General features: G+C 38.7%; 2 protein-coding genes across 7 annotated transcripts in view; both read right to left on the bottom strand.

The window, feature by feature from the left end:
* Window positions 1-24,316, bottom strand: part of LOC119243609 (uncharacterized) — a 782,255-nt gene that overhangs the window by 42,083 nt on the left and 715,856 nt on the right. Inside the window, exon 14 of one of the 6 annotated variants that reach the window (XR_008551533.1) lies at window positions 11,468-11,541. The exons of the other annotated variants lie outside the window; for them this stretch is intronic. The gene's annotated coding sequence lies outside the window, so the exon portion shown is untranslated. Of the gene's footprint in view, window positions 1-11,467; window positions 11,542-24,316 lie in introns of those variants that run through there. 6 annotated transcript variants of the gene reach the window in all.
* Window positions 8,591-10,473, bottom strand: TRAM1L1 (translocation associated membrane protein 1 like 1). Its single transcript, XM_037508256.2, has one exon. The coding sequence runs from the start codon at window positions 10,442-10,444 to the stop codon at window positions 9,332-9,334; it is 1,113 nt and encodes a 370-aa protein (XP_037364153.1). The 5' UTR covers window positions 10,445-10,473; the 3' UTR covers window positions 8,591-9,331.

Here is a 24,316-nt window from a genome sequence, read left to right as displayed (position 1 = left end):
AATGTTTTCAAACTTGAAATCTTACAATGTGACATGCATTCACTGTTCTGAGTAGTAGCTACTGTTTCCAGTGTGTGCTGCATCGTTAGGAAGAATCTGAGGCATCCATGGCATCTAAAGTACTAGTTAGGATTGAGACGCATGGAATACGTGCTACTAAAAGTGATGAGTTTTGCTTAGTTCGATAATTTGTATTTGCACACATTTTTGTAACTTTTTGATGGCAATTTGCTGTTCTTTCAGGATAATCATCCTCTACTGAGGTTGACAAGTTCTTTAATTGACTGACTGAGATGGTCATCCACCCCCCACCAACCCCTACTGCCAGAATGATACCAATTGCTTGTCATTATGTTTGCTGAAGAGAAAGGCCTACTGCAACTGTTTGGTTCAGTGCCATGCCCACTTGAATATGTTTTATTTTCTTTCTGAGACAAAAAAAAAGTGTTTATCTTAAGTTAGAACAAAATGCACTGTAAAAAAGGATCTATTTAAAAAAAGTATCTATTATGGCATCATTTCAAATATTTTAAACTATTAATTCTCGGCTTTCAAAGATGACAATGATAACCATTTTAACCTGCTGCAATAGGCCAATAAATAAGTCAAAATATATATTAAAGAGAAGGAGATATATATATATATATATATATATATATATATATACACACACACACATATATATATATATCTTTGTATGCAGATGCTTCCAAAGGGTGTCAAAAAATTTGAAACCTTGAAATTTACTTAATATAATTCAGGAATGTTCTGTTTAAATCAGGTGTCCATGCTGAATATGAATTTATCCTCTTTTTAAAGATATATTTTTATTTATTTATGCGTAGAATAATGGGGGTGTAGGCCAGATGTGCAGGGGGTGAGAGGATTCACCAGAGAAAGAGTGGGGAACAGAACAGGCAGACTGACTGACATACACTGCTGAGGGGAGCAGCGGGTGAGACCGGAGAGGTTTGCTGCACCATGTGGGTCAGCTCCCTGGCCAGGGAACAAACTCAGGTGGCAGTGGTTGGTGATAGCTTGATAGACCTGAGACAACCCCTGTGCCACAAGGGAGGCCCCTGAACATGAATTTCTTAGGAGAAATCATGCAATTTGTTCTTTGCTCGTGTGACTCCCATCTTTCTCCCCTCTGTCATCTTATCTATTTTGCAGTAGTAAATATAGAAATAGGGTGTCACTGTCACCCTAAAAATGACAGTGACAACAAAACTAACCATTTTGATGCCACATGACTGTTTATTTACATTCTCTGCTCCACTTCAGAGACACCTGTTGAGAACATATAGGTAATATTTCACACCTCCTCACCTGATACTCTTTCCTCAATTTATTTCAATAGGATTTTCAACCCCGTAATTCCACTGAAAACAATCCTGCTAACCTCTCCAGTGACCTACATGTTGCCAAGACCAGACTTTTTTATTGTTAATCTTAAGGAACTTGAACTCTTAATAGTATTAGATGAAATTAATATGATCCTCCTGCTAATACAGGTTTCTTTCAGATTGGCTCTGCAATGCTGTTTACACTTGTTTTTTTGCCTAATTCACCAGTCACCCCTCAAGTTTGAGTCTGTAATGCCCAGAACCCTTGGCTTTTGGTCCTTTTTATCTGCCATCAGCCATCAGTGACTCTCTTTAGTTGATTCTTACTCCACTGCCTGACTTCTATCCATTGGATGCACCAAGGCAGAGTAGTGAACCTTCTCTTTCTACTCATGGCCTCTCCTTTGAGGATCACATTTAGTGCCTTGATTTAAATATTATCTTTATGCTGAAGACTCCCAAATGTGTGTCTTTAGTTTTGACAATCTTCTGATCTCCAAGAGCATCTTAGGATATCTAAAAGGAATGGCAGAATTTTCTGACCAAATATAATCTTGATTTCTATGCATCTTTTCAAAGAGCATTATTCTCTGGGCCTCCCCGGTGGTGCAGCGGTTGAGAGTTGGGCTGCGAAGCTGCCCGCAGCCTCTGCAACGCCGGTTCGATCCCCGGCCACGAGCGAGGGTCCCACATGACGCGCAGACCTCTCCTACCGCCCGCTGCTCCCCTCCGCAGTGTACTTCATCAGTCTGCCTGTTCTGCTCCCCGCTCAGGCTCTGGTGAATTCTCTCAGCCCCCTGCACGTCTGTCTATACCCAGTGTTTGTATAAATAAATAAATAAATAAATAAATAAATAAATAAATAAATAAATAGATAAATCTTAAAAAAGAGTATTATTCTCTTTTTTCATTATTACAAAAAGGCAGCTGAGCATATGAAACAACTGTCATATCTTATATCTATTGCACATTCAAATCAACAATCAAATTCATATATTGGAGATTCTAACATGGATGGAACTGAAGGGCATTATGTTAAATGAAACAAATCAAAATACAGGTATCTGATGATTTTACTAATACAAAACAAAGGGACAGTCAAAATTAAACCAATACAAGCCCTAGAAATCTGACTGCAGAATTGAGGCTTCTGAGGAATGGTGGAGGGATGGGATGGGGAGTGAAGTGAGAAGAACTAGTGGACTGTGGCAGAAGATTATGGAGGCCTTCACGGTGGGTAAGCTGTGGTAACATAGGTCTGAAAAGGTATGAGCCCACCCCCCCCCCAAATCACATACAGTGTTAAAAATTAACATTACCTCAGTGGGCAAAAATACAGTTAAAACAAATAAGAAGACATATTAAGTTAATTCTTAAATTGAGAAAGCATTCAAATTTCAGTTGGACAAATCACAAATGCCACTGAACAGATAGACGGCAGACATTTGTAAATAAATGTCTAATGCTTAGTCAGAGTTTTCATTGCAGTGGCTGAAGAACAAATTATTAAAAATCACACAGCTTAGTTTATGTAAGATCTATGTGGACCAGTAGATAACATATATGCAGTCCCCAAAACATTAAGCTGATTATCATTCAACACATTTTTATTACATCCTGCCACTGAATTCACTACACTGAATTGTGCTATATGCTAAGTTTCTTTAGTGATTTAAAGACATGATCCCAGCTCTCGGACTGTTACAAAAGACAAGCAATAACCAAACATCAATAATTAATACTTAAAAATGGAAAAGGGTATAAAAAGAGAGGAAGTCAATATAGAAAAAGGATGGCAAAGGAAACTTCTACTAAGTTTTGTGTGCTTCTTTTAATCACGAAAAAAATTTTGAGCAGGCTGTATCTGGAGACACTAAGTTAATCAGAATGCAATGATGAAAAATGTATATGGCCTGACATTCAGAAGCTTGTTGCCTAGAATCCATCCCTACTTTGATTTTTCCAAATAAATACCAAGTTCACCAATTTAGTCTGAAATATAATTTTGAACAGAACTGAATTTTCATCCTAATGTAACTTACATATACCAATGGTGACAACTGTACTTGCGTCTTCTATTGCCGCTTACCTTGAATGAGGAAAATCTCAATGCTGTGTATTAAACCAAAACTTAAAATCTATAAAGGATGGAAGAATGAATCAGCAAAGAGACATTTTAGGCCCTAAAACTGTTTTGAATGATACTATAATAAAGGATACAAGTCATTAACTGCCAAAACTCATAGGATGGAGTCTGGGTGATTTTGATGTATGTAGGTAGGTTTATACCACTTAGATAAGTAGGTAGGTTCATGTGTATGCATATATGCATATATATGTATGTATAAATACAAATGCATGTTTGTTAAGACTACATACAAGTATAGATCATAAAATTATATATAGAGATACATGAACAAGTGTCTGTACACAGAAACCACTTAGGGCAATGTCTCTGCAGATATTTTCAATCTTCATAGCAGCTTTCTGAGTTTGATAAAACCCTTCTTATTTTAGTGACTTAGAATGTTTAGGTGGTTTCTAAGTGCACACAGCTTTAAGGGCCACAGCTAGGGCTTAGCCATGCCTTTCCTAGCCATTATTTTAATCATATTATAACCTTCCTCTGCTGAATGTATGGCAATGTAACTAGAAACATCATTTTTTTAAATGTTAAAAAGCTTATATATTATATATTAGTATTAATATTGACAACTATATATTGCTTTCATTTGAGGGTCATTTAAAAATTAATTAAGAAATAGGACAGCAACAGGAGGAAATATTAAATCTATTTTTGGGTAGAGTTGTTGAGATACCAGTGTGTGATGACTTAAGCGAAATCCCTATCAGGCACAAGTTACTGTTCTCTATATTCTTAAATTTTCTTCAAGCTGAGATTCTGTGAAAGGTATGATTTCATTTGATAAACAGTGCCGATGATGATGACATTGAGCATTTTCTACTTTTAATTTGGGAAATATCCTTTCTACTTTTAAAAATAGACATCTTGTCTGAAATATTGTGTAGCCACATCCCTTAAAAGCAGTTCTAGTCACTTCTAGGCTGAGCAGATATACACATCATTACTGTGAATTTAACTTGGACATTTTTAAATCCAAGAAAATTTTGACCACATACTCCATCCCATTTGTATTTCCTAAATTATGCAAGTATTTCCTGAATTGGACAACTTAAATAGCCATGTATTTTTCAAGCTCTAACATGAAAAAGATTAGCTGACACCATGCAATAGCCCCAAACACAACAGACAGAGGAAGAAGTAGGTGAATTATCTCAGAAACATCTGCCTTACTATTTGACTTATTTCATCTTTACTCAATACTTAAAACTGCTAGAGATGATGAAAGCCTAAAGATGATTTGCTTACAGGGATTTCCATGGCAACATTTAGAAGAATGACTCTACAGTCATGAAGAAATTATAACTTAATATTTGGAAATGCATGATGAGTTTCTGATAAGTCTACATAACTGAGGGGAACTGAGTGTGGCTAGTTTCTCACAGAATGTAGATTTGATTGAAAAATGGCAGAGGAAAACAAAACCTCCTGGAATTCTAGAGAAGTTCAAGAAGAGGGAGCATCTGTAAAAGGTCTGGTAACCAGGTCTTTTAGTATAAGCTTCGATTGCCTCCATGCAGGACTGTCTCTCACTTTTACAGAATTCAACCAGCCAGGTCTCCCCTGTTTCCAGATTGCAATGGATGGCATGCCCAGCCACAAGGCCTTCCCCACCCTCACACACACAGCCCCACACTCAGGCCACTGTCTCGCGCATGCTTCCCCACCAAGAACACGGTCTCCTCAGTCACTCCGTATGTCACTTCTGGTGCAGAGACTAAAACGGAAACATGGGCCTCCCTGTGGCGCAGCGGTTGAGTGCCCAGTTGCGAAGCTGCCCGCAGCCTCTGCAGCACCGGTTCGATCCCCGGCTGCTCCCCGGCCACTGGAGGAGGGTCCCACATGATGTGCGGACCTCTCCTGCTGCCCGCTGCTCCCTCAGCAGTGTACTTCGGTCCTTCTGCCTGTTCTGCTCCCCGCTCTGGCTCTGGTGAATTCTCTCACCCTCCCGCGCTTCTGACTGTGCCCAGTGCTTATATAAATAAATAAATCTTTTAAAAAATATATAAATAAATAAATTTTAAAAATTTAAAAATAAAAAAATAAATAAAAATTAAAAAACAAAAAATAAATATTAAAAATAAAATAAATTAAAAATAAAAAAATTAAAAAAACATAAACATTACATTGCACCATATAAATAATTAAATAATAGTAAATTTAAATGATTACAATAAACTTAACAGCCAAAACAATTTTTGGACTTAGTAAAAAAAAATATATATTGATTTCCAGAGGGAACAGCAGGGAGGGAGGAGGGAAAATTGTGGGGAGCAGATGAGGCATTGACATGGGTGGCTGGGTAGAGGGTGAGCAGAACATGTGCACATACGGAGGGGGAGAAATGTAATCCCGAAGCTATGTTAATTTTTACAAAATAAATATGATAAAATAAATTGAAACTAATTTATTACTATATAACTGATCTAAGTGACAACTTAAAGCTTCAGCCGTTTTTCCAAACTGAAGAGATAAGAGAATATTTTATGTCTTAAGGAAAGCTTTAAATATGTGATGGTGTAATGAGTCTTTCTGAATCTATTCCAAGTTAACAGATTAATTTTTTTTAAGATTTATTTATACATACAAAACTGGGGTACAGGCCAGAGGTGTGGGAGGGTGAGAGAAATCACCGGAGACAGAGCAGGGAACAGAACAGGCAGACTGATGAAATACACTGCTGAGGGGAGCAGTGGGTGAGCCAGGAGAGGTCTGCTATACTATGTGGGTCAGTTCCTTGGCCAGGGATTGAACTCAAGCCACAGTGGATGGTGATAGCTTGATAATGCTGAGACTTTACCCCTGCGCCACCAGGGAGGCCCAAGAGATTAACTTTTGCAACTGTTGATTATATAATTTCCTCTACAGATAAACAGATACAGATGAAGAATAACGAAAAAAAATATTTCAACGCTCACTGTTTTTGTAATTGAAAGCACAAGAACAATGACTGAACGCTAAGGAAGTAATAGGGTCTACAACTGGCTTGTCCTTGTACATAGAGTGATTAACACAACTATACTACTTAAGAAGAGGAGGATACATTTTTAATTAAATGCTATCAGAATGGCTTTGAATATTCACTTTAAATCTACCCCAAGCAATCTATACCTGTAGACTTATTTCAGGAATAAAGTTTGGCAAGCATGAAGCCAATAAATCAGGGATTTTTTTAAACTCAAGTATTAGACACATCTTTATGAATTTTGCAACTTTTAATGCTTAACCAGATATCTGAGATTTAATAATACCTTGAATAGCAGTAATGACAAGTTTTGTTTGAAGGTGGCTTATTTTGATGGAAATCCAACTGTCTACTGAGATTTATGACAGCATGAATTTTCTTAGAATGTGTTTTTTTTTAAAGAGAGCCTTTGAGGTTTATATTTTGATGAATTTCATTTGAAAGCATTTTCAACTGCTTTCATAATTTATTTCACTTATATTTATTTTTGGAACATTTTTATAGAACTCTTATATTGGAGTCAATCTAACATTAGAACTCTCCTTCATTATTTTCCTCAGATACATTGCAACCTTTTGTGAACTCTGATTTTACAAGAAGGGGCTGCACCTTTTTCCACAAGAACAGTACGGCCTTTTATGAATTGAGTTTCATAAAAGTAATTCTTAGTATCTGGGAATTCCAGAAATCTGGTTTTCTCTTCCTCTCTTCCATGTGTTACACAAACATGAAGCCTACAAAAGGCTTCATGTTGGCAAACAGAATCAATCTGGGATGGACAAAGTCAGGAAAATCCATCTGGGACCTAACCATATTCAACGTCTAGCCCAATTTAAGTCTCATTATTGTTAGTCACGTGAAAAAAAAAAAGGTCTTGCAACCATTTGCCAGTTTGAATCAAGCTTATGCTTATTTGCAAATGAAGTATGAAAGGCATAAGAAATTCGTTACCAGGAGTGGATTACAAGCAACGGACTAGAATTCTTCAAAAGTGAGAGAAGGGAGAAAGACCATTCTCTATAAGAGAAGTTGGAAATCCTCATGTTACAATTGCACAATGGTGGGTTGAAGTTATTGCACTGTGGACCTCACAGCATGTACTACCAACTCTACAAACCTTGGCTACCAAGAAGGAAAAATAGAATGATGGATTTTATAGCCAAAAATGAAATGATCTCCCTTCATTATCTACCTCTCAAGGCAGACAGAAAAGAAAGTGCTACCAAGAATGGTTCTTCTGTCTTAGGTCTGTATACAAGTATATTCGGTTTGAGTGTGATGGACCAGTGTGAATGGAAAAGTTGAATTACCAAGTAGAAGGTTATTAAGAAGAGGGTGATAAGAGACAAAGTGGGAAGAAAAAGAGAAATAGGAAATATATGGCATACCCCAAGCATATTTCAGGCCTCCCCTGGTGGTGCAGCAGTTGAGCGCTGGGCTGTGAAGCTGCCCACAGCCTCTGCAGCGGCAGTTCCATCCCAGGCCACCATCGAGGGTCCCACATGGTGCAGCAGACCTCTCCTGCCACACCCGCTGCTCCCCTCAGCAGTGTATTTCGTTAGTCTGCCTGCTCTGCTCCCTGCTCTGGCTCTCGTGAATTCTCTCACCCTCCCGCGCTTCTGACTGTACCCAGTGCTTATATAAATAAATTAAAAAATAATAAATCTTTAAAAAAAAAAAAAACCTAGCATATGTTTAAAGCACCAACTCCTGAAAAAAAAATACTAACACTCATATTTATTGGAATAAAAGTAAAGTTAAGGTTGAAAGGGAAAAAAATATAATACCCACCACAGCCCACTGTTTTTCTTTTTTGTACTTCTGTTAAGATGCAAATATATCCCCCAAATAGATCTCATTCAGAGAAATGTTTCCCAATGAAAGCAACACTATAATTATTGTTAAGTCTTTCATAAGACTATTTAGTAGCATGATTTTCAAATTACTTAGGGTTGGTGCATGAAATGTTTTCCGTGTGTAATTAGCTGACTTTCTCTTTAAGATATAAAGCCAAGTGAACATTACTCTTAAAAATAATTTAAACAATATTTTCCTTAGATGCCTTGGATACTGGTGACAAACCTCATTAAGAATGTTTTAATAAACATACCAGAAAACTAGTAAAGTTTGATTTCCTTCTCACAGTAAATATTTAATTTTCTGATTTCCAGTTTACAATTGTTTATAATGGACAAGAATAAGTATTTGTTCAATAATACTTTTATATTAATTAGGTGTATGACAATAAATCTCCACACATTATCCATTAGTATTTAGGTTCTTTAATGGGGATGTAACACTATGAACCACTAGCTATAAAACACATTATTATCTTGGTGGCTTTACAAATCTTTTCTTCAGCTGTAAATTCTAAATTAAAAAAATTCTAAGAAATTGGAGAACACTGAAAAATTATTGACGTTGATCCCCCCTGTATATTATTTTCATTATATTCTGAAAGAGAACATGAAAATTGTTGTAACCGACCATCTTGCTAGTGTTATAAAAGATTGGTGGAAGCAAGAAATTGTGCCACTGATACACAAGAATTGTATAGTCATCTCTATAAATCATTAGGAAAAGGTTCAAAGATGAAAAACAAAAAAACAAAAAAACAACAACAAAAAAAAAACAGTGGTGATCCCAAAATTATTTTGAGGACAAGTTGCTTAGTTAAAAATCATCACTTTCCCCCCACTCATAATAATGATTCTCCCCTCTCTAAGGCTTTTAAAAACATACATTACACAGTACAATAGCAAAAATCAAGGACAGCACAAACTATTTTCAAGAACCAAAAAGTCTCCAGTGCAGAAAAGTATCTGCTAATCAAGAGTAGACTTCTTTGGGGACATGAATCCACTAGTTTGTAATTCATTACGAAGATTTCTCTTTCCTCTTATGGGGAGAGTCTACTCTACTGGAAGTGGCCACCCCGTTTTCTGTTCCTTTTCTCGAGGACCGGCCTTTAGTCCGTTTCTTCTTCCCACTTGGGGCCTGGAGAGTGGCCTCTTCTCTCACCCACCTCTGAAGTTGGGCGCTAAACAGATTCCAGGTGATGTAGGCTTGGATGGTGCAACTGGACGCCAGGACGGCGATTTTGGCTGCCAGCACATTCACGTCTCCGGCCAGGGCGTCGGGGCCGGGGCTCTGCGCTCCGGCCAGGTGGAAGCCCACGGTGACGGCAGAAACCATGAGCGTCACGAGCCGCCCCAGAATGAACACGACTGCCCAGAGAGAGAGCTCCTTCTGGTACCTGTCATCACTGAAGTACAACAGGTCGCAGATGTGGGAGAGAAACTCCACAAAATAGTGCAGCATCAGCAGCAGCAGCCCCAGGTGGTTGAGGTACAGCAGGTACGCGCCCGCGATGTGGAAGAGGTGCAGCCCGATGTAGACCAGCTGGCGGGGGAGGTCCTGTTTCTTGGTCCTCTGGAAGTAGAGCTCGGGGAAGGCGTGGAACCAGTAGGCCAGCTGCGCTATGTAGAAGAACTTCATCTGGAAGGTCATCACGCGGTGGGCGCGGGCTCGCCACAGCAGCGCGGGGTCGGCCAGGCAGTCCTCGGAGGCCAGGATGAAGGTGCCCCAGACGCAGGACACCAGGTAGAACGCACTGAACTGCCCGGACTCATTGAACCGGCTCTGTTTCGCTTTGGGGAACTGCATCCGCCTGTTGAATTTATCCAGCACGTACTCCTGCAGGGTGGCGTGCAGGATGATGACCACGAGCATGTAGAAGAAGACGGTGGCCAGATCCTTGACGCCGTACTGGTACAGGGACCTGGCCTCCGAGGCCGGCCCCTGCGCGCCCGGGGCGGAGACGCTGTGCTGCAGCGTGATGAACACGATGGACACCTCGGCGGTCCCCTCGAACATGAGCCCCAGCACGAAGAACATCCCCAGGCAGGCGACGAGGTCCGCGTGATTCTGCAGGATGAACTCCTGGCTCAGGACCGGGGGGTTCTTGGCGCTCTTCTTGCGAAAGGCCATGGCCGCGCGCCCCCGACACTCACCGCCGCGCTGCGCCCGCTGTCCCCGGGGCTCCTCACCGCGCCTCCGCCGCTCTGGGGGCCGCGCTCCCCATCCCCAGCCCGCCCGGGGCGCCGCGGCCGGCCCGAAAGCGCACCCCGAAGGCGGAGGCCAGGCGCACTGGGCATGCGCGGAGGCGGGGCGGGCAGGCGAGCGCCGCGCCCTACCCAGCGCCGGGCCGGGCGGGGGCGGCGGGCGCGAGCGGGCGCCCAGATCCGCGCCCCCCGGAGTCCGCCGTCAAGGTCAAGGTGCTCCCGAGTGATTTTTCGGAGGCATCTTCGTGAGGAATCGCGGTGGCGCGGGAGCGAGCCCGGCGCGGCCCCAGGAGGATGCGCGCAGACGCGCAGTCATCGCAGCTGCAGCTCCTGCGGGCGCCCCCCGCGCCCAGCCTCTGCAGACCCCCCAAAAATGGGAGCTTTGCGGCAGACGCCACGAGGCAGATACAGCCTGCCTCTGCTGGGACCAGCTCGTTTGAGGCATCTTTTAATAGACGGGGAGCGGCGGCACAGAGAGTTTGTGGGTGATGCCCAAGATCACACAGCTGCGGGCGGAGGGGCTCAGACTGCGCGCCAGACCCTCCCCGTGCAGAATGTGAGCCTTTCAGGATGGCGCCAGGTCGCCTCTTGTGAGACACTCACACCTGGAGAAGCTTCACCTGAGTAAGGACAAAGCATACTAAAAGATAACAGAACAAGACCAAAAATCAGACAAAAAGAAAAAACAAACAAAAACAAACACGTAGATATGGAAAAGTCTTTGAGCTACTAAGGCCATAACTGAATTACCTCAATCTAGCAGCTCAGAGACTTATGTTTCGTTATTTTTTTTTTTTTTGCATGTAATTTTGCTAAAATCCACACATGAAAAAGAGATTGTTTTGTAAACGCTCACACCTTCATCAGCTCAAATTTCATGTCAGTCTTCCAATTTCTCTTTGAATCCACACCAATTTTCTTCTTCTTCTTCTTCTTCTTCTTCTTTTTTTTTTTCCCCTGTGTCTCATCAAATCATCATCATTAGGTTTGAAGTTTGGAATTTACATCTTAGAAGAAAAAGAGCTGTATGATTGAAAAGAGAAAGCACCCATTACATTTAGAACATGCAGCTGCCTTCGCCACGTTCTTCTTGTCATGCTGACAAAGAGGCAGAGCCACTTGTGTGGTTAAGTTGAAGGTACTGAATACAGTATTCTGATGGACAGACAGCTGCCTGCATTTCCCACCACAGACACATGATTGAATACAGAATTTGTTGTGGAAAGTACTTCCCCTGCCTAGTACTTCCATATCTTTTCTTACTAAGAAAGATTTACTTCTAGAAGGATTCCTTATTGGATACCCCGCTTTTTAAAAGGGTCCCTTGCATTCCTTTTCTTTGTCTTTTTTCCAGCTGTTAGAGTTTGGCTCCCAGTCTTCAATGTTGAGTACTATTTGCAGTTAACTCAATAAGGCAGACACTATAAATAGAACTTCAAAAATTGGGGCTTCGGAATTGGGGGGGAAATCAAACTTGTTGAAGGAGGTCCAGAGAAAACCAAGAACAGTGCTTGTGAGAACTGGCAAGTGTACTCGAAAGAAAGTGTATGTTTACCTTTTGAAATTCATGTTAAGTTTAAATATAGAATTCATCAGAATTCTTATATGCATAGACAACATGACTGGGATCATTTTGTAGCAAACAAAATATAAAAACACCTACGTAATCTGAAGTTGACACTTCCATTAAAATGTGTGTTTAGCAGTATTTTTGTCAGGCCTTCCAACTATACCAGTGCAAAGATGACAGATTTTGCCACATAAAAGGTATAAAACAACATGAACAGCACACACATTTATGTAAAAATGTGCTGTGCTATTTTATGAGTAAGGAAAGATAACTGAGTTGGTTTAAAATTATCTCTTAAATTAAAAAAAAAATCAACTATTTACCCCACTCTACTTGATTTTTCAAGTAGAGAAACTTCTTTGGCCATATCATCCTTCCTTTGAACACCAAATGATATCCTATAATCTTAAATTTAACTTTAAATTTTATAGTAAATACATATTTCATAGTAAATAAGTGGTGGAATTTTAGAGTTCAATTTCCTATTAGTATCATAAAAATATAAAAATGTCAAACTTCTGGAATTACTGGAACATGGAAGTCCATTGTAATAAGATTATATCACAACTTTATAGTATTTTAAAATGTTAAATTTCTGAAATCATTGGACTCTCTAAGGGTGTTGCAGTAATGTTATATAACATATTAGTTTTCACTTGTTTTACCTGCACTACTTGACAAGAATTAAATGTATAGGATAGCACTTTTTAAAACTTTGACACCTCTGTGATTTTTATTTTCTTTAATATATTTAGGGGGAGTCCCCCTTTATGAATAGTCCAAAACCTGTGGTACAGATAATTATTAAAATTCACACAGCAATTTCTGCTTTCAGTTATGAAGGAGGATTACATTTCAACTTTCACTCCTCCTGTAAATAACTGGATGAGTTGACAAATTATATGAAATAATGTGTTTCAAATATTGAGGCAAAAAAGACTAAGATCCCTGAAAGAAGGGAGGCAAATGAACTAAGTTCCCCCATTGCCCTGATTTGCTCCCTGGAAGCACTTTCCAGCTCACTGGCCAGGGAGGGAACTCAAGAAAACCTGGAGATCTTGCTGAATAGAGGAGAGATAGGAGTTAGGAGAAGCTGAGGCTGCCTCAATTCAATGGGCAGAATAATTTTGCAGAGGAAGTTAGGTGATTAAAGTGCTCTAAAATTTGTCTAAATGTTCCCTGGAGTCTGCTACTAGTATTAAGTTTCTGCTTGCAAGAAAACCAACCAAAATGAGACCTTGCAAAAAATAAAGGACATATAAATTCAAAATTCCCAAGAATCAAATAGCATGATGGGACTTTCACTTGTGAAACAGTCAGAAAGTAGCCTCTATTCAGAAATTGTGAGATTTTACATTTGGTAGAGATCCATAAAAAGGCACAGTCACTAATAGGGTAAACTTACCTGAGGGAAAAAGTTAACTGACACTTGCCTACAGTTTTCAAGAAAGAATCAAGATGTTCAGCAGGGAACTTTGCTGCCAGAAAAATCCAACCCTCAACAATGTGAAATACACATGATTTAGCACCGCAAAAAAAAAAAAAAAAAAAAAGTCATAAAACAAAGGGTGGGTTCAGCTGGGATTCTATCGGAATGTCTACAACTAACCTGTCCACAGGGCACAGGCATTGGCATAAAACGATGGCTCTGAGGTAAGGATGCTTTCTATGGCATCTTTTCTATGGCAGATTCTTCAGTCTTTTATGACCAAGCACTGGCATCATATCATATCATATCATTTCATTGTGAAAGCAGGCACGAATCTTTCAACTTCAAGGTCTGATTGGGGCAAGGAGTTGGTGGAGAACAAGATATCACCTCTTAATAAGTGAGTACCTAGGGCTAACTTTTTTTTAAAAGCCACATTCTCTCACTTGACAACAGATCCCTCCTCCCCACCACATGAAATATAAACTATTCCCTAACAATGCAAATTAGAGTCTCATGCCAATATAGCAACCCGCTCACGTTTACTTCCCCAGGAAGTTGTCAGCTAAATTAGATGAGGTCTTTTGTCCTTGCCTTTGTTACACTGACTCTTTATCTGAAGACTTGTCAAAAGAAACAAGGTTTCTGGCAGCTATACAGCCAAAGTATAGGAAAAACTCAACCGATACTTTATTTTTTTTTTTTTAAGATTTATTTATTTGTTTACACAAGCACTGGGTACAGTCAGAAGCGCAGGAGGGTGAGAGAATTCGCCAGAGCCAGAGCGGGAAACAGAATAGGCAGACTGAAGAAATACACTGCTGTGGGGCGCAGCGGGCGCGGCAGGAGAGGTCTGTCATGCCATGTGGGACCCTTGCTGGTGACAAGGGATCAAACCAGCGCTGCAGAGGCTATGGGCAGCTTCGCAGCCCAGCGCTCAACCGCTGTGCCACCCGGGGAGGCCCTCAACAGATACTTTCATTCAGAAAATGAGCACGTGCTCGCACACAGCAGCCCACGATCGATAATAATTATGAGATCGACCCAGGGAAAGTCCTTGGATCTTAATAACTTTTCAATAACTTATATAGATCAAATAATTTAAGTGAACATTCAAACAGTCTAATTCAATAGCATTCAAGAGCAAAGATATGCTGAAAAATAACTACGTCAAAGACATGGACCCAGAGTCTAAATCCATATTTATAATTAGCAATCAGAATTGACTAAGATCACCAAATACTTAACTCCATTAAACAAAACACAATCCAATTTCACTTGTGCATGAAATAATAATCTCTTGAGATTTGACTGAGTCAAAGAGTCTTGAAGAATTCAATTAGAGGTAGTTATTATATTCCAGTTATATTATAACTGATTAAACACGTTAAAACACAGGATTTTAAAAAGCACAATGGGCTCTTGCAAAACACAATATAGCTGACTATTAAGAGGAAGGGAGTCCTTCAACATGCCGATTGCGAATTTTGGAATGCTTACTTGCAAAAGCTTTATTTGCTATCTAGCAAGCAAAAATAATATGAAACATTACCTAAGGAAAAGGTTAGTTGGTAGTCTCTCACAAATATATGAAATGATAAATTAAAATCAATATTCAGTATTTTGGCAAGTGCTACCTTTATTGAGCAAAATAAATGTTGAACCCCCTCCCTGCCATGGATCTTACATAATACTGAGGGAGAATTAAATGACACACACAAACATCTCAAATACAGAGACAGACATATATCTGTATAATATAAATATAAAAGAATACAAATTATATGTGATATTGTATGACTTTAAAGATCCTTAAGTATATGTATATATTATATATCACATATTTCTATATATAATTTATAGATACTGAAAAATATTAACAGGAGAAAGTAAATTAGAGGATGAAGCTGAATGTGGGTGACTGTTTTAGACAGATGGTATCTGACTAGAGGTTTGTATGAAGTTAGAAAAAAACACACAATTATTAAATGGAGACTGCCCCGGGGCATAGCAAGTCCAGAAGCTGTGCGGCAAGAGCAAGAAAGATTGTTCAGTGAATAGCAGAGATCAGGGTAACGAAAGTGAAGGAAGGGAGAGAGCTGATAGAAAAGAGGTCAGTACAGGATCTTACAGGCCAAGCTGAAGACTTTAAAGTTGGGCTAAGGTTGGTTGATAGAAGATCCTAGACTTTTTCAGTATTGTTTTAAGAGTATCACTTTGACTTCCGCGTGAAATACTGCTATGGAAAGTGCAACAATTAAAAAATTGCAGTTTGTAAATATCACATGGAAGTTCTGTATTTCATGATCCCTCCTCTTTCTTTCTCTACCTCCCTCCCTCCCTCCCTCTCTCTTTCTCGTTTCTCCTTCCTTCTCTCCTTTCCCCGCTTCCTTTTAAATAATTAGGTTTGGGTGCTACCTATAAAATAACTACACTAAAGAGGGACATTCCTGTGATCATTTCTTTCTTTTTTTTTTTTTTAAGATTTATTTATTTATTTATTTATTTATTTATGCAAGCACTGGGTACAGTCAGAAACGCGGGAGGGTGAGAGGATTCACCAGAGACAGAGCGGGGAGCAGAACAGGCAGACTGATGAAATACACTGCTGAGGGGAGCAGCGGGTGCGGCAGGAGAGGTTTGCGCGCATGTGGGACCCTCGCCGGCAGACAGGGATCGAACCAGCGCTGCAGAGGCTGCGGGCAGCTTTGCAGCCCAGCGCTCAACCGCTGCGCCACCGGAGAGGCTCTCCTGTGATCATTTCTTCCAAAAAATTTCTGCTCATTTTGTGTATATAATGTACAAGACATATAATAGAATTTAGAAAACCACCTTATAATTTTCTGCACATGAAATCCAATGCTAATGTGATTATATGTCTATTTGGTCTCCAGCAGGTATGTTCAATTTAACTGTAGCCATTTTCCTGAGAACTTCAAAAGACCTCTTTCCTCTTTGTTACATTCATCCCAAAATGACTTCTATGGAGTTTCCAAAATTCCTTAACTCTCTAAAGTCTGTATAAAAATTATAATTAAAATCACATTAAAAGTAAATAAAGCATATAAGCCTTATCCTTATCATGTTTTAATGCTAGTACATAGAATCAATAGCATCTTAACTGTTTTCCTCAACTTTCTGAATAGTTATTAATCAAACTGTAGTAAATCACAAATCTAGATTAAACATAATTTTTATGGCCATTGGAAATGCCATCCTTTTATATTTCTGCAGAGAAGCAAGGATTCTTACAGCTTTTAAAGTGCTGACAGATTCTCCTTCTTGGTGTTGTGATGAAGATCCCACTAATCATCCCAAAACAACAGAGAACTTTCTGAATTTTTCTGAAGATGGAGTTTTGAAGTTCATTTACTATTTATGTGCTGAGCCTTTAAACTGTGCTTCAAAATACAAACTGAAGATGATTTTTTTGATTAATTTATATGATTAATTTGAAAATACAACATCTGGTTAAAAAATAGCACTTATTCCTAATTATTTGAAGGTGAGTATGTACCAAACAAACTTCAAAATATAACCACCTTTTAAATAAAATGAAATTTTATAATGTTCTTTCCCGTCATGAGAAGAAACTCTTCATTCAAAGAACACATTATTTTTGAGCCTTCCATTCTGCTGTTCAATACAGCATGTTATTACTGTCCCCATCTAAAATCTATGCTCTGTGATAAAACAAAAACTCTAGGGGCCTCCCTAGTGGTGCAAGGGGTTAAGACACCACCTATGAAACTATTCACAGCCACTGAAGCACAAGTTTGATTCCAGGCCAGGGAGCTACACACATGGCAGGGCAGACCTCTCCTGACTCGCTTGCTGCTCCCCTCAGCAGTGTATTTCAGTCAATCTGCCTGTTGTGTTCCCCACTCTGTCTCTGGTGAATCCTCTCACCCCCACACCACCGGCCTATACCCCAGTTCTTATATGCATAAATAAATCTTTAAAAAATAAAACTCATTTAGGGCCTCCCCGGTGGGGCAGCGGGTTGAGCCCAGCTGGCCAGGAAGATTCTCACATCGCCCGGCAGACCTCTCCTGTCTCACATATTGCTCCCCTCAGCAGTGCTTTCAATCCTTCTACCTGTTCTTCTCCCTGCTCTGTCTCTGGTGAATTCTTTCTCCCCCCCATGCCTCTGGCCTGTACCACAGTGCTTGTATAAATAAATAAATCTTAAAAAAAAAAAAAAATTAAAAAAAAACTTATTTAGAAAAGCCTCTCAGGCAAATTTCTCAAGTAAACTTTAAAAAATGGAATATCAATGAACTTTCATGGATAAAAAGGTTATGAGTTTATATAATCTGAAATTTTAAAGTATGAGTCTTGCCTTCAAATTATGAGAGGAATTGATTACATCTGATCTCTCTGTCCAATATTCTCAGACATATATCTGCAACACTTATTTAATATTTTAGTCATTTTAATGAAATGTTATTGATTTATAATACAATATAGATTTGGGGTGTACATCTCATCTCTGTGTGTATGTCTCACCTCACCTAAGACCAAAGTTCTAACGCCATTCCCGGTATCAGGTTGACACCCTTTACATTTTCCTATCAACTTTTTCCTTCTTTTTCTGATGACCACTATATTTTTCAGGTTTTAAGAGTTATTTTTGTTGTGATTTGTTATTTTGCTTGCTTTAGTTATTTATACTTCACATGTGACAGAAACTATTGGGTAACTATCTTTTACTTTCTGATTTATTTCACTTGGCATAATCATCTCAAGTTCAATCCATGTTGCTATGAAGTGCAAAATTTCATCTTTTTAACAGCTGGGTAATATTCCATTGAGTATATATTCCACAACTTCTTTATCCACTCACCTGTCAATGGACATTTGCATTGTTTTTGTATCTTACCTATGGATCACCAATATTCAAACCTATTATTCTGTCTTGATAAACTATAGATATGGTAAGAATTTCAGATATTTGAAATCATGGATTGTTTCAAGAATAATAATAAAATATGGGGGTTGGGGGGATTATGGGCATGTTTTATTCTCTACAGATCTAAAATGCCCTCAAGGTTAAAAACTCGTAGAAATTGAGCACAACATCTAATTTTGAGATCCCAGTTTCATGGCATTTCTAGGACCTTCACACACTGGTATAGAGACATGTGATTTAAAGCTCCTAGCATATGAATTGGTAAGACAGATGCATCATTTTGAACAAAAATGTGTATTTTCTTTAGATTTCACAGTTTCATGTGTTCTATCCAGTGCACATGCACACAGTTCATGATCAAGCAAAACTCCCCCAGCTGAGCTTCAGGGAAGCATCAATGCATTTGCAATAGATACAAAGGGATGGGAGTTACTATTATTTTACTTGGCTTACTACTTTGTGCTTTATATCTGGTAGAGGTCATTCACTATCCATAACAATTATTAGAGTTAAGCATCATTTCTTTCATTAAAAAAATGAGGCCACTCCAATCCATAGAGGATAACAAATTGCTAAGAGTGACACAAAAAGGCAGGAGCTCAGTCTGAGTAGTATGACTGAGTCTTCGTACCACAATGCCAGTCAGGTGGCAGAGGATGGAAATAGGTGTCAGTGACCGGGGCTTAGAGACTTCAAGGTTACTGGAAGACGGGACTCTTTTACTTTAGACCACATGTTGCTCAACTAAATTATGGACAGAGATGGGCTTTTTGGAGTCATCCTGTGATTGTGCGTTGTGAACATTAAGAAAACACTGTAGGGCAGCGGTGGGGGGAAGCTGATTTCCGTTGGCCTGAGGTACTCAATAACTGAGATGAGTGAGGATAACAGATACCGTCACAGTTCTGGGTACACCAAGAACTTTGGTCATAATCACCACACCCTTAGCTTTCCATAAGGCATTACTTTGTAGAGACAAAATAAGTCCATTATCAAAACTATTGATAATAGCAGGTAGTATGGATTACACTAATCTGGGTCACCTCATTAGGTGGTATGTAGTTTCATGAATCATGTTTCAACTACATTTAAATTAGTAAGTAAAGCATATTTTGAGCAGGTCAATCACTTAATCCAATCCTTAAATATCCCATGTGTTAAATTACCTGAAATTTTAGAACTTACAGAATTCTAAAGATGCAAATAATTGTGGGATCAAGTAAATGTCAACAATGATACAGAATCACTGATGAAAAAATAACTGGGAATGAAAAGTACCAAACACCAAGTAATCAGCAATGCTGAAATTGTATGAGCATTGTTATAAACCTGTGTACATTATTTCTTTTTTGTGTGTGTGTGTGTGTTTGTTCATCGTTTCTTGAATGTCAATGCATATCATGGGGAAATGGTCTCTGTAATAAAAAAAAAAAGTAGTATTTGTATTTCTGTTTAGGCTTTTCAATCACCATCACTATTTTTGAGGACAGATTATGGACAGGCTTATTTGTATATTTCATGAAAATTAACAACTTCCATGAATTTAAGTTTTATTCATCTAGGAATTCCATCTCAGAGTAAAGGTTATTGGTACATGTTGGTGAATTAAAAACTTATAAATCAAAATCTTATGTGATTTATCTGAGAAATGTGAGATGTAAAACTTCTTTAATGGGCATGAGGAAATAAATGAAATTAATTGACACTGTATCAATTGCTGAAACAGACAAGAACAGAATATGTTACAGTCAGTTTCTTTATAGTAGTAATGTGACAGATTGCCCAGAATATTAGAAAGAGCAAAACCTTTGTGCTTATTATATGAGTCTTCTCCTTAGCTCCTGCTACAAGTAGTGAGCTTCTGAGTCACTTCCCAGTAGGGGAAATCATGGCTTTAGCTGACAGCTCATTATATTTCAAATATTCTGGTGATTTTGAAGTTTTCTCACACTGAATCAAAATTATCCTCCTAAAATATGTATCCTCATATATATTTTAGTGCATACTTATATACTGGAGAATTGGATTTGAATAAATTGAATTCTACTTCTTAACTTGAAATAATCATTCCTCCTTGTGATGTTTTAAAACACACAGTTTCAATGATGGAAAAATAACCTATACTATGAAAGGTCAATTTCCATACTATTTAATATTTGTTTTCATATTTCCATTATAATAAATGGTAATGAAAATCACTGTATATATTTTCCCATCTGCATTATTGTTTTTTAAAATGTTCAAATATTTCTAAATATGGAGGGAATATAGAAAATTATATCCCAATGCACAAATTAAATTTTTACCATACTAATACATTTCTTTTTATTTTAAAGATTGATATTTATACAAGAACTGGGGTACAGGCCAGATGCTCAGGAGGGTGAGAGGATTCACCAAAGACAGAGCGGGGAACAGAACAGGCAGAATAATGAAATATACTGCTGAGGGGAGCAGCGGGCAAGACAGGAGAGGTCTGCAGCACCATGTGGGTTTTTCCCTGGCCGGCCAGTATCCAGTATCGAACCAGTGCTGCAGAGACTGTGTATAGCTTTATAGTGCGATGTTCAACCTCCTGATTTTTTTTGAAGAGCTATGACATTACAGACTCAGTTTAAATGCTTTCTGACATGATCGATGAATAACATTTTGATTTTTTTAACATTTTCTATATATCTTCTAATCTTTTCCCAGTTAATTCTCATTTTTAACTACTAGATGGAATGGGGGTGAGAAAAAACCTTTACACTCTTAAGGTAATAGCAGTCATGCTAAATAATAGCAAGTGTGGAAGACTCCAGAAGACTCCCTCTGCCAGATCTTCTTCCTAAACACTGGCCCCATTCACCTGTGGTACTTCTCTAAGTATTTCATTGCTGCTTCCTCAGAGGTGGTGACTGGCACACACCTCTCCACGACTTGTGGCCCCTCTAGTGGCCTGACATGCGAAGCATCCAGACGCTGCCTATAAACTCCAAGCAACCATCTTTCTAAGTACTCCAACCTGTTTCCATTAGTGACTTTCTGATCCGCTAACCCCCTTAAATTCCTGGTTTTCCTTCCACAGCTCCTCCTACACTGATGTAAGATCTAATTTCTGTTGTAAATCAGCTGTCCCCATATAACATTTATTTTGTTTTCCAAAATAAACACTGACAGTATATATTTATGGCTGAAATTCCAATTTAGGAAGCCACTTGCTTCCTTGGTCCATGGCCCTTCAGTCATCTACAAAGCCACCAATCAGGCCACTTTGACCTATGCTTTCACGAAAACATTTTCTCTGACATTTTGGCCTCCTCTTTCATCTTGTGTGCATCCCAATGGTACTCTGGGCTCACCAGAATAAACAGAATATTCTCCCCATGTCAAAGTCCTCAGTTTAATCCATCTGCATGTCCCTTTTGTTATATAAGGTAACGTATTCACAGGTGTCAGGAATTAGGATATGTATTTGGGGGTGATTATTCTGCCTAATACACACGTATTGAGGAATACGGATCTGAAGAGTGGAAGCATTTCAATCACAGGAGACAACTTGCCATACATATCTGGATATGAAAGCATTTCAGCATGGCTCAAGCAGGAAGCAAGAAGTCATGCAAGAAACAGTCATTAGCTACAAACTTACCTTCCACATATCATAAAAAGAAACAGTTTGAGGACTTGTATTCAAATCTGTTGCTACTTTGCTTTGTGTGAATCACTGGACAGCTACAAAATATTGGGATGCTGGAAAAGTCATGATGCATTTTTGCTTGAAAAACAGAAAAAAATATGTCCTGACTGTTCCAGTAACCCAATATGATGGAAAATCAGGCCTATTTGGCGCTTCATCAATTCCTTCAATGAACATTTATTAAGAACCTGCTACAATGATCTACCTTCTTTCTCTTGCACAATTCTGTTTGATAAAGGCAATATTCACGACATCAAGTGACATGGATAAAACAGAATATGAGAAATCTGGTTTGGTAGGTTGACTCTAAAAGTGAAGCTTGAAGCCTGCCCTACGGGAGATGACTCACTTTTATGCAGTGATTCTGGAAACAACTAGTGACTGATCTGCACTTCACGTTTTCTCTAAAGATTTAGGTTATGGATGATATTTACTTTTAAAATTTTTGAAACTTTGTCTTGCATACGGCAGCATGAAAGATAAATACCTTGAAAACCTAAGTCTGCAACAAGCTGGCAAGGGCAAAGCAGACTAGGAACCATTTATTTCTGACAAGAAAAATGATTTTAATGTCCCTAACAGACCACCTTTCTCACAATGAATCTCCCTTCTATACAATGCATCAATCACTGGATGTCACGTTTGTGGAAGTCATGATTTGTATTCCTTCTGGCAACTCTCTTATTTTATCCACCCTAAAATAGGCTCAGTTATCAGCCTACAAGTCCAAGAGCACAGAAATCCATTTCCTGTATCCATTTATTTGGCACACCCCATTTGATGTTATTGTCTTTCTGATACTTGCCACCAAAGTTATTGACAATGTTACAGAATGGACAGAATGAGAATTACATGCTTTTCAAAGGACAATTAAGTGATGGGGGAGAAACATAGAGCCCGAGAGAAATCCTTATCATTTACTCTGTTACAAAGCAGAACTGTAATTTTGCAAATAATGGAAGTGAAGGAACTCTAATCTTGGGCTATATTCCTTTGTAGCTCTTATCCTAAAGCAATTTGTGTTCTTTTGAAGTATTAAGTATGTGTGAAATTATTCAGGCTAAACAACTGTGAGCTCTCTCTCTCTCTCTCTCTCTCTCTCTCTCTCTCTATATATATATATATATATATATATATATATATATATATAAAATGGCTAATTCATCTATTATCCATATTCATCTATAATGCCTTCTTATGAACTGGCTAAAGTACAAGACAAATTTCGGTTAAAAAAGTAATGGGGGGGCCTTTCTGGTGGTGTAAGCACTATGAAGATGAGGCAATACGAAGCTACCCACAGTCTCTGCAACACGAGTTCAAACCCGTGCCAGGGAGCTCACCCACATGGCGCAGCAGACCTCTCCTGTCTCACCTGCTGCTCCCCTCAACAGTGTATTTGAGTAGATCTGCCTGTTCTGCTCCCCATTCTGTCCCTGGTGAATCCTCTCAATCCCCGCACCTCTGGCCTGTATGCCAGTGCTTGCATGCATAAATAAATCTTTAAAAAATAATATAATATAAAATATAGACAAATCAAATCCATTCTGATAAATGAGCATGATGCCATACACCAGGCCAGTAGTTCCCTGGGGCGGTGGATTGTAAACATTACTTGGGAACTTTTACCAGTGCTGGAACTATGCTGAGTCTTGATGGTGACTGTAGTTCCAATTACATGGTCCATGCATTTGTGAAAGCTTAAACTGAGCAAAGACTATTTGGAACTCTAAATTAGTTTTTTTTCACTTATAATGATTAGAGTTTATTGCAAAAGTTTTATCTCATTTTTCAGATTTAAATTGTGTGAAATCCTACGTTTTTCAGTGGTTCCGACATTGGGTAGCCTTAGGTAAATTGCTTAATTTTATGGAGTTTTCCTAAACTGAAAGAAAGAAATTTAGACTAGATATTCTCTATGTGTATTCCAGTTTCAATTTCTAAAATTCTCCAAAGTGTAACAGCAAAAATAACTTTAAATAACAAAAATACAATAGACAAAGTGGATGCTAACTATTTTAAAGTGTTCTAATGTAAAAAGTGTTATGAGAAAAAAAATAACATTAAGATAAAGAATTTAACCTGTGATTTAAAGCAATAATTTGACAGAAATTTTAAGTCTGTGTGGAAGTTATATAATTGGAAATCCATACAAACTGAGTAGAATGAGTAGTGTTACTGAAAGAAAATGAATGACATGTTTTGGTG

Source organism: Talpa occidentalis, unplaced genomic scaffold (assembly GCF_014898055.3).
Source record: "Talpa occidentalis isolate TD23 unplaced genomic scaffold, MPIMG_talOcc4v2.1 talOcc4.13, whole genome shotgun sequence".
NCBI classification, from domain to species: Eukaryota; Metazoa; Chordata; class Mammalia; order Eulipotyphla; family Talpidae; genus Talpa; species Talpa occidentalis.
This window is presented reverse-complemented; position numbering and strand designations above follow the sequence as displayed.

Excerpts from the sequence above, each read along its gene's own strand:
- TRAM1L1 (XM_037508256.2), bottom strand. The coding sequence starts at position 10,444 with ATGGCCTTTCGCAAGAAGAGCGCCAAGAACCCCCCGGTCCTGAGCCAG.